The following is a 13,035-nucleotide window of genomic DNA, read 5'->3' as shown; positions in this document are numbered from 1 at the left end:
ATAAGGGTGGAGTGGTTTGAAAAGTATGCAAAGTACCCGGTTGCCCCGTTTGCCAGCGCAAACGTAGAGGAAGCAGCAGCAAAATTGAATCAACTTTCCGAAACATGTTCGAAAACGCACTGCACATGACGAAGATGGCTGTGGCGCGGTGGCAGTAAATAGCACTGACAAGTGAAGTTTGACAGCTCTCGGTGCTGGGAGAGTGAAGGAACCCCGTCCAACGCGGTGTGACTAATTGGCTAAAAGCATACCGGAGTATAGAACTAAACAACACCCACCCACACACACACACGAAATCACTAAAAAGAAATCCCGAGGTGCCCGATACACTGCCGTAATAGGTTTAATGACATTTATTACTGTGCGCTTGTACTGCAACCGTGCGTCCTTGCGCTTGTCACACGCAAATTCATTTAGCCGTTGGTACGTTAGCCGCCGTAGCGTAGCGTTACTCGTACCGTTACACGCTGTGAGGGGGAGGGACCGTGCCGGATGGTTTTGTTTGGGTGGCTGTGAAGTACCCAGCTCTACACAGCTCTGTGCAGCTCTTCTACACCGGGTTCGTTCTTTTTTGCAATTCCGAAGCTTCTCCTATGCCCCTCTCGCTCTCTCCGATAGTCATCACACTTCTGGCACGTTTGGGAGCGTTTTCATTTACGCCAGCGTCTGGCTTAAAAAACGTGCTGAATGGTTGGATGAGAAGAAGCGTACTTTGCATTCTACCTACTGTTAAACCTGAGGCTAATCGGTACCTGTAAGCAGTGCCAATGATACCCGAAGACCTGTATTGATTTACCCTGCAGCTGCTTCTCATTGCAGAATGAACGGGTTTTTGGATTGCGTTTCAAGAGACCGATGTTGGTATAAAAGAAGAAGCCCTTACCAACAATATATTTACACTCCCGGTAATGCTCCCAATATAGTGTGCAAACTTTAAGTCAGAAGTTTTGGTTTTCCATCCATGGAAATTGAAAACTGTTCGAGGTAAATTACTTTAATTGAGATGTTCATCTGATCGATTACAATGTTCTTCTGCAGACTTTTGTAGCTTCCTCGGGCAGTACACCTTCCAGTTGAAAGCCAGCATCCTTTCGCTCAACTTAGCATTCACGCTGTTTTCGGTGTTTTTTTTTACCGAGATGGGTTGTACCTATCGGTACATCACATCTAAGTAGACTGGAATTTAATTGAAGGGCACTAGCGGTCCCATCCTCAATTGGGATTTCATCTTGATTCTTTGATGGACTTCAGCTACATACGTGAGCTACAGACCAATGATGTCTTATATCATCAGCGTATGCCTGATTAATTCTGGAAGATAGTGCCCGAAGTTGGTTCCTCCGAGTGCTTCCGAAAGATACTCGCTACCTTCAAGTTGTTGGTGGAGCCCATGTTCCTGCCAGATACTAATTGGTAAACATTTTAACCGGGTCAAATTAACTAGTAGATCTATATAATTTTGGTTTGTTTATAGCACAGTGAATACGAAGGTCGATTTACTGAATGGTTGCATGTGTAGAACAATACCAAACATTCCAAAAACTAACGTCTAGATTTAACGCTCGTAATCGTCGAGGCATGCTCTCCCATACCAAGCCCCGTTGACCATACGGGGAGAGATCGGTGTTCCAATTCGCACCTGTCAAACATGTGCATATTGTTCAGACAAGATCACCTTATGGAAAAGCGCCACAACATGACACACCGAGGTACACAAAAATCCCTCGTGCCCCCGTATGTAATTGCCGCCGCAAGTAACAAACACGCGAACACAATCGCAAATCGCCGATCCGATGACCCAAGCATGGTCTACGCGTGGTCTATGCAATTGCGCTTTGTCAACCACAGCCCTTCGACAGGGCCTTCGTGCTGGGCTCGCTGCTGACAGATACAGGAGAAGAAGAAAAATAGAAGCAAAGCTGAACGACAATCGGCGAAGCCTGCGACGACAATCGAGCGCTTATTTGGCGTCGAATTAATTTAATTGCGATAATTGGAGGATATTATTTACATTTGATGGCTAGCTAGGGTCTCTTGTCTATAGCTTCGGCCCTCCCTTGCCAGTGTGCAAGGTTAATCCCCTCCCTGGCCCACTTGATCTGAATCGGATGATCGGAAAATAAAAACAAAAAAAAAACAACTTCGTTGCAATCCGTGAGTGAGCGGGAAGCGTTCCGAATTCCGTCAGTTAGGGCGAGGACACACGGCCGCCAGCTGGGCTCGCGGAGGAGCGACAGGCGGATTGACAATTGGCGACAAATCGATCGTCGCGCGTTCGCAGCGATTGGCGGCGACGATTTACATGCACACAGTGTTCGGTTCAATTATGTGTGCACATTTCTTGCCGTGTGCCGTGCCGTGGATGAGGTAGCCCCCGAGACGGAGTAACCACACGTCACTTCGGCGCAATTGTTGTGTCTATTGGGTACCATTAGGGCATTAGGGTGGAATCCGTAGGTCTACGTGAGTCAAAAGCTGGTGCGTTTTTTGCTTTGTTTTGATTGAGTGTACAAACTGTTCGTAAGATGCAGGTCGTCGTTAGCCCCAGGTCCAGATGACCCGGAGTGGCTCCTATCTGAAGTAGGGACAGCGAATTCCAGGACAGCGAATTGAAGCACGGGGGTAATGAGGGTCACATACATTTTTGTTTTCAAATATTTGTAGAGACCTTTCCAACCATTACAAATTCAATGCCGATTATTATCATTGATTTTATATGACGTAGGCTTTGAAAACGTAAAACCATAGTATTTGAGGGTCACATACATTTTTGTTTTCAAATATTTGTAGAGACCTTTCCAACCATTACAAATTCAATGCCGATTATTATCATTGCTTTTATATGACGTAGGCTTTGAAAACGTAAAACCATAGTATTTTTTTATTAGAGGGCTAGTTAGTTTCATTGGGTCTTTGTGCACCGCGAAAAATACGTCGAAATGCAACCCTGGTGAAATATATTTCTACATTTTCCAATCGGGTGCATCCCTCAATACTACAAGGACTCTATACAATGCTAGCATATTCCAAATTTGGACGAACTAGACTGCAGTAGAGAGTTCTTAAGCAGAAAAGATCTCTATAATCAGAAGAAACCCTGAGTTTGAATCCCAGAGTTCAATTTGCTTTGGTTATTGCTTCCTTCAACTGTTGTTTGACTGGCAATCAAGTGTTACCCCAAGGTCAGGAATAAAACAAGATAGCTTAATACATTCAAAAGCTTGTAAAAATAATGTGGATAACCAGAGTGAGAAAAAAAATAAAACGTTTATCAGCACAAAGGCACAAACAAATAGCAGAACACCATTCAACGAAGGAGTTTAGGTAGAATTGATGTCTTTCGCAGTAGGTGGACGAAGAAACAGAAACACAGACAGAAAAAATGATTTCATCCGCATACAGAAGATGACCATTGGAAGGTAAAACGATATTCCGAACCCACTGTCACTCACTCCCATAGCTGGGAGTGTTTTTAGCCTTTTACGCAACAACATGACCGAATAAGTAAGTCGCTTGATCTTATCCACACACACTAGCCGTAGAATTCACGGACTCCTTTATACTTGCTGGTCTTATTCTTTCTTCTGTGGTGCTCGATCCTGGAATACGAGTGTGACGTCTTTCTATACAATTGTGCAAGTATAGCGTTGCGATTTTCAGCTATATTAGTAACTGCAGCTCTGCGGCGGACAATGAAGATAAACAATACAACTACAAAATAGAATAAGAGGAAATACATGATACTATCTAATATTTTTTGCATCTGCAAGTCCTAGAAATGTAACGTAACAAACTACAGGCTTGCTTAATATAGCAAAGTATTTCAATTATTTTTTACTCCGCGTAATTTCTCAACCGCTCTTGTTTTTTGAGTGACCTCTTCTATCATACAGGGACTTCCAAATCACTTTCGAATGTGTACATAATTATTCACTGGCTTCAAGATGTATTTCAACAACTGTCAAATGGTGTATTTGCTGCATAATGATATTTCAATTTTACACATGATTTTCAACACATCACAGAAAACTGTCAAACTCAATCCTTGAGCTTGAGACGTGTTGAAAATCATGCTGAAGAAATGATTATGATGATGGAAATGAAATACCAGATTGATGTGGAATAACATCTTGCACGCGGTGAATAACAACGTTTACATTCGAAACTGATTTGGAAAACCCTGCTAAAAAAATAACAAAAATGAATCAACAGCTTCAGACCGGGTGCCAACCCCTGCAATATTGAATCCGTACAGTACTGACATCTAGATGGCGCTGTTTCCATATTGCAGGGTTGTCTCCATGTCTGGAGCAGCAGCTTGAGCGTAAATGCTGACAAATATTTCATCTTAATACGATATTAATGTTAAACTGTTCAACTGTATACAGGGTTAGAGGGATCTAGGAACCAGAAATTAAACGAAGTAGTATCTTTTTGTTTTGGATGTTTTTAAAAGCAATTGTTACCCAAAATTAATTATCATTACCCCGAGCGACGCTCACTAAGGGGCAGCACGCCTTTATTGAAGTTTAACGAAGTGATAGACCATTATCTGACGTACACTCACACACACGCACACACAAACACGTACAAGTTCGTGTTTTTATCGGTTAAAAAATAAAAGACGGACCCACTTCAACTGCCAACTCCGCTACGACGAAGTAAATGCATCGGAACATCGGAATCGGATTGAACCTTTTCCCTCTATTTCTCTCGCTCTCTCTCTCTCTCTCTCTCTCTCTCTGACTCTCTCTCTCTTTTTTTCCCTCTGTCTTTTACAGCTCATCGTGCGGCCCGTTGTCCTGCAGATGCTGCATCACGAACTTGTGCAGATCGTCGAGCGACCGGTGGCCAAAGTACTCGGTCACCTTCTCGCCGTCGCGGTACAGGAAGACGGTCGGATACCCGTTCACCTCCTGCTCGCCGCACAGCTCCTTGTTCGCGTCGACCGTGCAGTCCACCTTCGCGATCGTCACCCCGTCCCGGGCGGTCAGCTTCTCCGCCAGCTGCTCCCAGGTCGGCGCGAGCCGCATGCAGTGCCCGCACCAGGGCGCGTAGAACTTCACCACCGTCACGCCCTTCGCGATCGCGTGCGCAAAGTCGCCCTCGGACAGCTGCACCACCACCGACCGGTTGTCGTCCCGCTCGGCCCCACCCTCCAGCGTGCCCTCGCCCTTCTGCTCGGCGCCCTGCGCGCCGTCCTCCTTCAGCCCGCCGGCCATCCGCGCCACGTACTGCTTCAGGTCGGTGTGCGTGCGCGGGCCCGTGTACTTCTCGATCTTCTTGCCATCCTCGATCCACAGCAGCGTCGGGTAGCCCTTCACCTCAAAGTCGGTACAGATCGGCCGGTACTGGGTGCAGTCGATCTTGGACACGCGGATGTCCCGCTCGTGCTCGAGGCTGCGGGCCAGCTCCTCCCAGGTCGGGGCGAGCTTGGTGCAGTGGCCGCACCAGGGCGCGTAGAACTTGACAAAGTGCTTGCCGCTCGAGACGTGCTTCGCGAACGTGTCCTCGGTCAGCTCGGCCAGCGGCGAGACCGGGGCGGGCGGTGCGTCCGCCTGCCCGCCATCCTCCTGCGCACCGTCCTCGCCGTCCCCGTCGGCGCCCTTGGCCGGGCCGTCGCCCGCCGCCGGTGCCAGCTGCTCGTCCAGGAACGCGTTGAACTGGGCGAGATCGCGCGCCCCACGGTACTTGGTGGCGCCGTCCGCGCCACCATCCTTGCGGAACAGCTTCAGCATCGGGTAGCCGGTGACGTCGTGCTGCGTGCAGAGATCCCCATCGGTCGTGCAGTCGACGCGCCCGATCTTCACCACCCCGTCCGGTTCGCCGTTGCGCGCCTTCGCCAGCGTGGCCCAGGTCGGGGCCAGCTTCTTGCAGTAGTCACACCTGCGCGCGAGGAAGAGAGAGTGGGTGGGAGGAAGGGGGGGGTGGGGGAGGAGGAGACAACGACAAAGCGGTTAGAGAGACGACGAGGGGCTGCTTCTTCGATGAGAGTGAAAGAGCGCGCCGGGGCGGGCGCCCGGTTCGCAGCTCGTCATTGAAACCGGTTTTAAAAATAAATCACCTCCGGCGGGGTCTCCCGCGGGCTGTGCCGGCACTTACCAGGGGGCGTAGAACATGACGAAGTAGCTGCTGCCCTCGAGCTCCGACTGGAAGTTGTCCTTCGTCAGGAGGACGCTCGCCGTGTCCGCGTGACCGCTGGCCAGCGTGGCCAGCAGGGCGCCCGCCACCATTAGCCCGACGATGGTTCGCTGCATTCCGGCCATTTTGCTTTCCACGCCGGGTGCTAGGTGTCGCTGTGGTGTGTGTGTGTGTGTGTGTGTGTGTGTGTGTGTGTATATATGTCCCGTGCTTGCTTTCAGGCCTGTCTTTTCCTTATCTTTCCAACGCTCCGGGTCGCTAGCCCGATGGACTGTCTTTGCTTTGCGGGCTGTTTTATCGCACTAAAACACTTGACTGTGCGTTTGATTGCAGTGGGGCCGCCTTTGCTTACCGATGGAAAAGGGCTTATCGTGACACTCGCTCAGGCGCACACACACGCACATATACACACACACGTCGGAGGCGGAGGGAACACACAACTGCCACAGCCTCCGCTTGCACAGTCAGCTCTGGTCTCAGGGGGCAGGGACCCGTTTTGTGACAGCTTGCGGCCACTGACAGGCGGCCGCCGACCGGTTGCGTTTGCGTATGAGCGCCGCGAGTGCCATGGCAGGGGTTGTGTGTCGATTGTGTCGAAACCGAGATGGTTTGACTGTCAAATGTGCATGTTGAAATCGTTTTCAGCTATTTCGTTTTAAAATGGGTTCAAGTTCGGTTAATAAATTAAAAAAAAATCTTCACGAAATATTTTCATTTCATTTGCAAAACAAAATCAATCATTCATGAGCTAAGATTTGGCAGTAAAAAGACGATTTGTTTGTAATAAATTTCAGCTAAATTCTATATGTGGAGGAAAAGTATGATTCATACAATTGGAATGACCCTACATAGCGTACTGGCAACTGGTTGGATCCAATACAGTAAAGATGGTCGTTCAAAACTCGGTACAACGTCAACACCTTTCTCGGCAATTTAAATGTCCGGTTAAAGCACTGATTTGATGTCAGCTTTTTTGTTGTAGCCCCAATTTACCAAGATATAGTGAAGTTTGGTTTCAATCGATTACAGCGTATACAGTTTCCTAGAATACAATCGCAGTAAAAACAATATTTACCACAAAATTATGATAAGGTCACATTTATAACCGAAAACACATTTTAAATCAACGAGAAGGCAAAAAACATGAGAGAAACAACAACAATTATTAGATACAAACAATATGTAAAACAAACACATACAAATGTAATAAAAAATATTACAATTAAGCCACAAACTGTTGGAAGCATGAAAGAGTAAAATTGAAAGCTGTCAAACACGTGTAGCAATTTCTAATTTCCTTCCTTATGCAGGGGTTTCCGGCAGTTCAACCCAAATCAGCGGGACACTTGAACGATTGCGTCGTGAGTCACCATGCCAATGATAGCTGGCACACTTTCTCGATACGTTAAAATTGCTCTTTCGCCGAAGTTTGGACAACGCATGCTCAGCTACACGATAGAAATAATGTAAAAGATGTAATAATGTCTGTGTTTCGTAGTTGGGAGTGATTGCTCAATCGAGTAACACATGGAAGCTTGATACACACTCCGCTTGTAACATTTCCTCTCGTATGATAAGCGCATGTGATAAAAGAGAATATATATATCTTCTCACACTAGCGAGAGCGAGACATGGTGAGAGTGTGGATCGATAGAGCTACCTCCTGATTTTCATGATCTCCTGGTACAATGCCTGCTATTTTGGTCCGCGCTGGTAGCGTTTCGATTGGTCTCTCTCTCTATCACATGCGCTTATCATACGAGAGGAAAGATGACGAGGAGAGTGAATATCCTTTCTCTCTCTCCTTCCGCTACCTCTGCGGGATGCTGCGACCAATCGAAACGCTGCTAGCGCGGACCAAAATACCAGGCATCGTAACAGGAGATCATGAAAATCAGGAGGTAGCTCTATCGATCCTCACTCTGTCTCGCTCTCGCTAGTGTGAGAAGATCTAATGCTCCTCTCTCTTATCGGGCGCTTATCACATGCGCTTATCATACGAGAGGAAAGATGACGAGGAGAGTGAATATCCTTTCTCTCTCTCCTTCCGCTACCTCTGCGGGATGCTGCGACCAATCGAAACGCTGCTAGCGCGGACCAAAATACCAGGCATCGTACCAGGAGATCATGAAAATCAGGAGGTAGCTCTATCGATCCTCACTCTATCTCGCTCTCGCTAGTGTGAGAAGATCTAATGCTCCTCTCTCTTATTGGGCGCTTAACACATGCGCTTATCATACGAGAGGAAAGATGACGAGGAGAGTGAATATCCTTTCTCTCTCTCCTTCCGCTACCTCTGCGGGATGCTGCGACCAATCGAAACGCTGCTAGCGCGGACCAAAATACCAGGCATCGTACCAGGAGATCATGAAAATCAGGAGGTAGCTCTATCGATCCTCACTCTATCTCGCTCTCGCTAGTGTGAGAAGATCTAATGCTCCTCTCTCTTATCGGGCGCTTAACACATGCGCTTATCATACGAGAGGAAAGATGACGAGGAGAGTGAATATCCTTTCTCTCTCTCCTTCCGCTACCTCTGCGGGATGCTGCGACAATCGAAACGCTGCTAGCGCGGACCAAAATACCAGGCATCGTACCAGGAGATCATGAAAATCAGGAGGTAGCTCTATCGATCCTCACTCTATCTCGCTCTCGCTAGTGTGAGAAGATCTAATGCTCCTCTCTCTTATCGGGCGCTTATCACATGCGCTTATCATACGAGAGGAAAGATGACGAGGAGAGTGAATATCCTTTCTCTCTCTCCTTCCGCTACCTCTGCGGGATGCTGCGACCAATCGAAACGCTGCTAGCGCGGACCAAATACCAGGCATCGTACCAGGAGATCATGAAAATCAGGAGGTAGCTCTATCGATCCTCACTCTATCCGCTCTCGCTAGTGTGAGAAGATCTAATGCTCCTCTCTCTTATTGGGCGCTTATCACATGCGCTTATCATACGAGAGGAAAGATGACGAGGAGAGTGAATATCCTTTCTCTCTCTCCTTCCGCTACCTCTGCGGGATGCTGCGACCAATCGAAACGCTGCTAGCGCGGACCAAAATACCAGGCATCGTACCAGGAGATCATGAAAATCAGGAGGTAGCTCTATCGATCCTCACTCTATCTCGCTCTCGCTAGTGTGAGAAGATCTAATGCTCCTCTCTCTTATTGGCGCTTATCACATGCGCTTATCATACGAGAGGAAGATGACGAGGAGAGTGAATATCCTTTCTCTCTCTCCTTCCGCTACCTCTGCGGGATGCTGCGACCAATCGAAACGCTGCTAGCGCGGACCAAAATACCAGGCCTCGTACCAGGAGATCATGAAAATCAGGAGGTAGCTCTATCGATCCTCACTCTGTCTCGCTCTCGCTAGTGTGAGAAGATCTAATGCTCCTCTCTCTTATCGGGCGCTTATCACATGCGCTTATCATACGAGAGGAAAGATGACGAGGAGAGTGAATATCCTTTCTCTCTCTCCTTCCGCTACCTCTGCGGGATGCTGTGACCAATCGAAACGCTGCTAGCGCGGACCAAAATACCAGGCATCGTAACAGGAGATCATGAAATCAGGAGGTAGCTCTATCGATCCTCACTCTGTCTCGCTCTTGCTAGTGTGAGAAGATCTAATGCTCCTCTCTCTTATCGGGCGCTTATCACATGCTCTTATCATATGAGAGGAAAGATGACGAAGAGAGTGAATATCCTTTCTCTCTCTCCTTCCGCTACCTCTGCGGGATGCTGCGACCAATCGAAACGCTGCTAGCGCGGACCAAAATACCAGGCATCGTAACAGGAGATCATGAAAATCAGGAGGTAGCTCTATCGATCCTCACTCTGTCTCGCTCTCGCTAGTGTGAGAAGATCTAATGCTCCTCTCTCTAATTGGGATCTTCTCACACTAGCGAGAGCGAGACAGAGTGAGGATCGATAGAGCTACCTCCTGATTTTCATGATCTCCTGGTACGATGCCTGGTATTTTGGTCCGCGCTAGCAGCGTTTCGATTGGTCGCAGCATCCCGCAGAGGTAGCGGAAGGAGAGAGAGAAAGGATATTCACTCTCCTCGTCATCTTTCCTCTCGTATGATAAGCGCATGTGTTAAGCGCCCAATAAGAGAGAGGAGCATTAGATCTTCTCACACTAGCGAGAGCGAGATAGAGTGAGGATCGATAGAGCTACCTCCTGATTTTCATGATCTCCTGGTACGATGCCTGGTATTTTGGTCCGCGCTAGCAGCGTTTCGCAGCATCCCTCAAAGAGAGAAATGATACTCACTCGCCTCGTCATCTTTTCGCTCTTTTATTTTTATTTTGGCTGGTTGTAGAGAAAGAAAAAAAGTTATTTTGCAGCCGTAAGATAAAAAAAACACTAGAAAGTACACAATCGAAGCCAAAACTACTCCAGCGAAACGAATTGCACAAAAAAACAATAAAACAATGCTCCAAACTCAACATAACACAGATACACGGCAAATAAATTTAAAAGTCATGTTTGTTTTTGTTTAGATTTTTGTTATGCATTCTATTGCGACAGAATTTTATCCTTTTTCTCGCGCGGATTGGTATTTTTTAAATATTTATTTTTTTATTTCAATTTTTTAATAATTAATATTACATATAGAAGATTTTTTCATATCTTAAATAATTTATTATAATTATTTATCTGTATTCGCTTGTTTTCGCTCTCCATTTTTCTCCCGCTCTGTGTCTCTTGTTCTCCGTTTGCTTCCCCCCTCCTGTGTTCTCCTTGCGCGCTTGCGGGCGTATCTGTCGTCTGTGATTTTTCCTCTTCTTGTTTGTTTGTTTGTTGCTTCAGCTAATCAATAGTTTCCTTCTCTTTTTTTCATTTTTTTGTTTAATATTTATTTCTTTAAATTTATTAAATGTTGTTTTATCTCTCTATATCTTTCATTCTCCCCACTCTTCCACCCGTTTTCCACCGGGTTTCACACCGCGCCTCGCTGTTTGCTGAGTTTTCTTACGCTTTTTGTTTACTTTCCTGCCCTACCTCCCAGCACTGTACGGCTTGGTTATCCGCTAGCTTCGTCCATTTTTGCTGCAAGTGCTGTTTTTGCCTTTGTTTCTGTTTTTTTGTTTTATTACTATTATTCCAACACAGCACAACTTTCCTTGGGGATGGAAGTGTAGTAGCGCCCCGTCACCTAACCACCTGCTCTCCCCACTCCCTTCCCCCACGAAACGGAGGGGATAGGGCGCATACACACACACACGCGCGCGCTTCAACCTCCATCCAGAGCCGCGGTATTTACTTAGCGGAGTTAACATTAACACTGCTTAGTGCCGAACAGAAAAGGGGGAGCGGGGAAGGGCGAGACGGGGCGAGTTACCCCACTCGCGGCCCCCTTGCCCGTGCCGTACGGTTTCCCGTGCCGTACGGGTTTGCTACAGTAATATTTTATTTATCATTATCATAATTTCTTAAGCCTGGTTGGTTTTTCTTTCCCCTTTATGACTTGCTATTTCGTTTTTTTTTTGCATTCCAATCGGCCAGTCACCCGCGCTTAGGCGCTCCTCTCTCTTTCGTTCCCCCACAGCTAGTCTTGACAATTTAAATATACACATTTAAAACTCGCTGCTTCTTCCCTTTTTCTTCCCTTCTTAACGCGCTTCACCCTTGCAACAATGCCCAAGACCATTACGAGGGGGGTTATGTGTGTGTGTGCTGTGTGTTTTTGGGTCCTCTCTTTTCACCAGAGCCGTGCCTCTTCCCTTTGCCCGTTGCATTGCAAACAGTTTCGAGCTAAAGCGTGTCTACTGATCGGTGCGCCCTTTTACAACATCGCCAACGTCCTCTTAAACACATCTTCCTAGCTATAGCATCAGCGCATCAGCCCCATTCCGATCTATTCGTCAACGCATTTCCCCATTTCCCTACAGTGGGGCCATGTGAGGGGGTTTCTTCTCGCTTTGCGGTACTTGTTTGCTTAAGTCTTGCTCTAGTTGCTCTGCCTTAACCAGTGTTTTGGCCCTTTAGTGAGAGTGCGGCATTGTGTATTTTTCGTTCTTGCCGGGGTTTTCCATCCTTTTCTTGGAAGCGATTTTGCCAAGATATTCCTTCCGTGTGTCCTGCTTCTTTCTCTCTTTTACTACGCTACTTAACCTGCAGACCCTTGGTACACGCGCACACACATACGTATTCGCCAGGTTGAATTTGTTTCAGATTTTTTTTGTTTTTTTTTACTTCTTTTTGTTGTCGTGTAATCTTCCCACATTGAATGTACTATTGTGTGTGTGTTGCTTTTTTTTTGCATTTGATTGTAACCACTAAGTTTGATACTTTATTCGCTAAGGTAAGTGAGCATGTTGTGATTCCTCTATTTCCTACAGTTCGGCCTTGCCCTTTCCGCGTTCACGTTCGCCTCTTTTGCTTAGGTTTTTGTTGTTTTGAGAAAAGATTATGCGCAATAGTTCTAGGCTGTTGGGTGTGCTGTGGTTGGATTTTCTTTTCGTTACTTGCTTTGCACAATGAATCCCCTTTTTGACACCAATGCATCCTCTACCAGCCTGCCGCTCTGGTACGTTTAATTTCCGTCCTTGATTAAGCACCCTCCCGCGTTCGCCCGCAAGGGCAGTTTTGCCTTTTACTTGTTGGTTTTAAATGTGTGTGTGGGTGTGAAACATGATTATGTTGCATTTCGCGCTTTTTCCTGCTGTGCGCATCGTGGTATGGTTGGTTTTTTTTTTAATTTATTTATTTACTTTTAGTTTCGCCCTTAAACCGCCACGTGCCTATGGTACAGTAAACAATGTAAATGTGTGTGTGTGCGCGCGCGCGTGTGTGTTTGCGTTTCTATAGTTTGCACGTTTGGCTAGCGGGAAAACGCAAATACAATAGACACCCCGTCCACTACCCCATTCCTCCAACAACGAATGA

General features: G+C 46.9%; 1 protein-coding gene across 1 annotated transcript; it reads right to left on the bottom strand.

Moving 5' to 3' along the window:
- Positions 1-4,476: 4,476 nt before the first annotated feature.
- On the bottom strand, positions 4,477-6,663 carry LOC121594541 (thioredoxin domain-containing protein 5 homolog). The gene is made up of 2 exons (XM_041917920.1): positions 6,103-6,663; positions 4,477-5,886 (listed from the first exon to the last, which is right to left on the bottom strand). The coding sequence occupies exons 1-2, from the start codon at positions 6,264-6,266 to the stop codon at positions 4,776-4,778; spliced, it is 1,275 nt and encodes a 424-aa protein (XP_041773854.1). The 5' UTR covers positions 6,267-6,663; the 3' UTR covers positions 4,477-4,775.
- Between the last annotated feature and the right edge of the window lie 6,372 nt (positions 6,664-13,035).

This window comes from Anopheles merus, chromosome X (genome assembly GCF_017562075.2).
Source record: "Anopheles merus strain MAF chromosome X, AmerM5.1, whole genome shotgun sequence".
NCBI lineage: Eukaryota > Metazoa > Arthropoda > Insecta > Diptera > Culicidae > Anopheles > Anopheles merus.
Note: the sequence above shows the minus strand (reverse complement) of the source record. Positions and strands in the feature narration are given on the sequence as shown.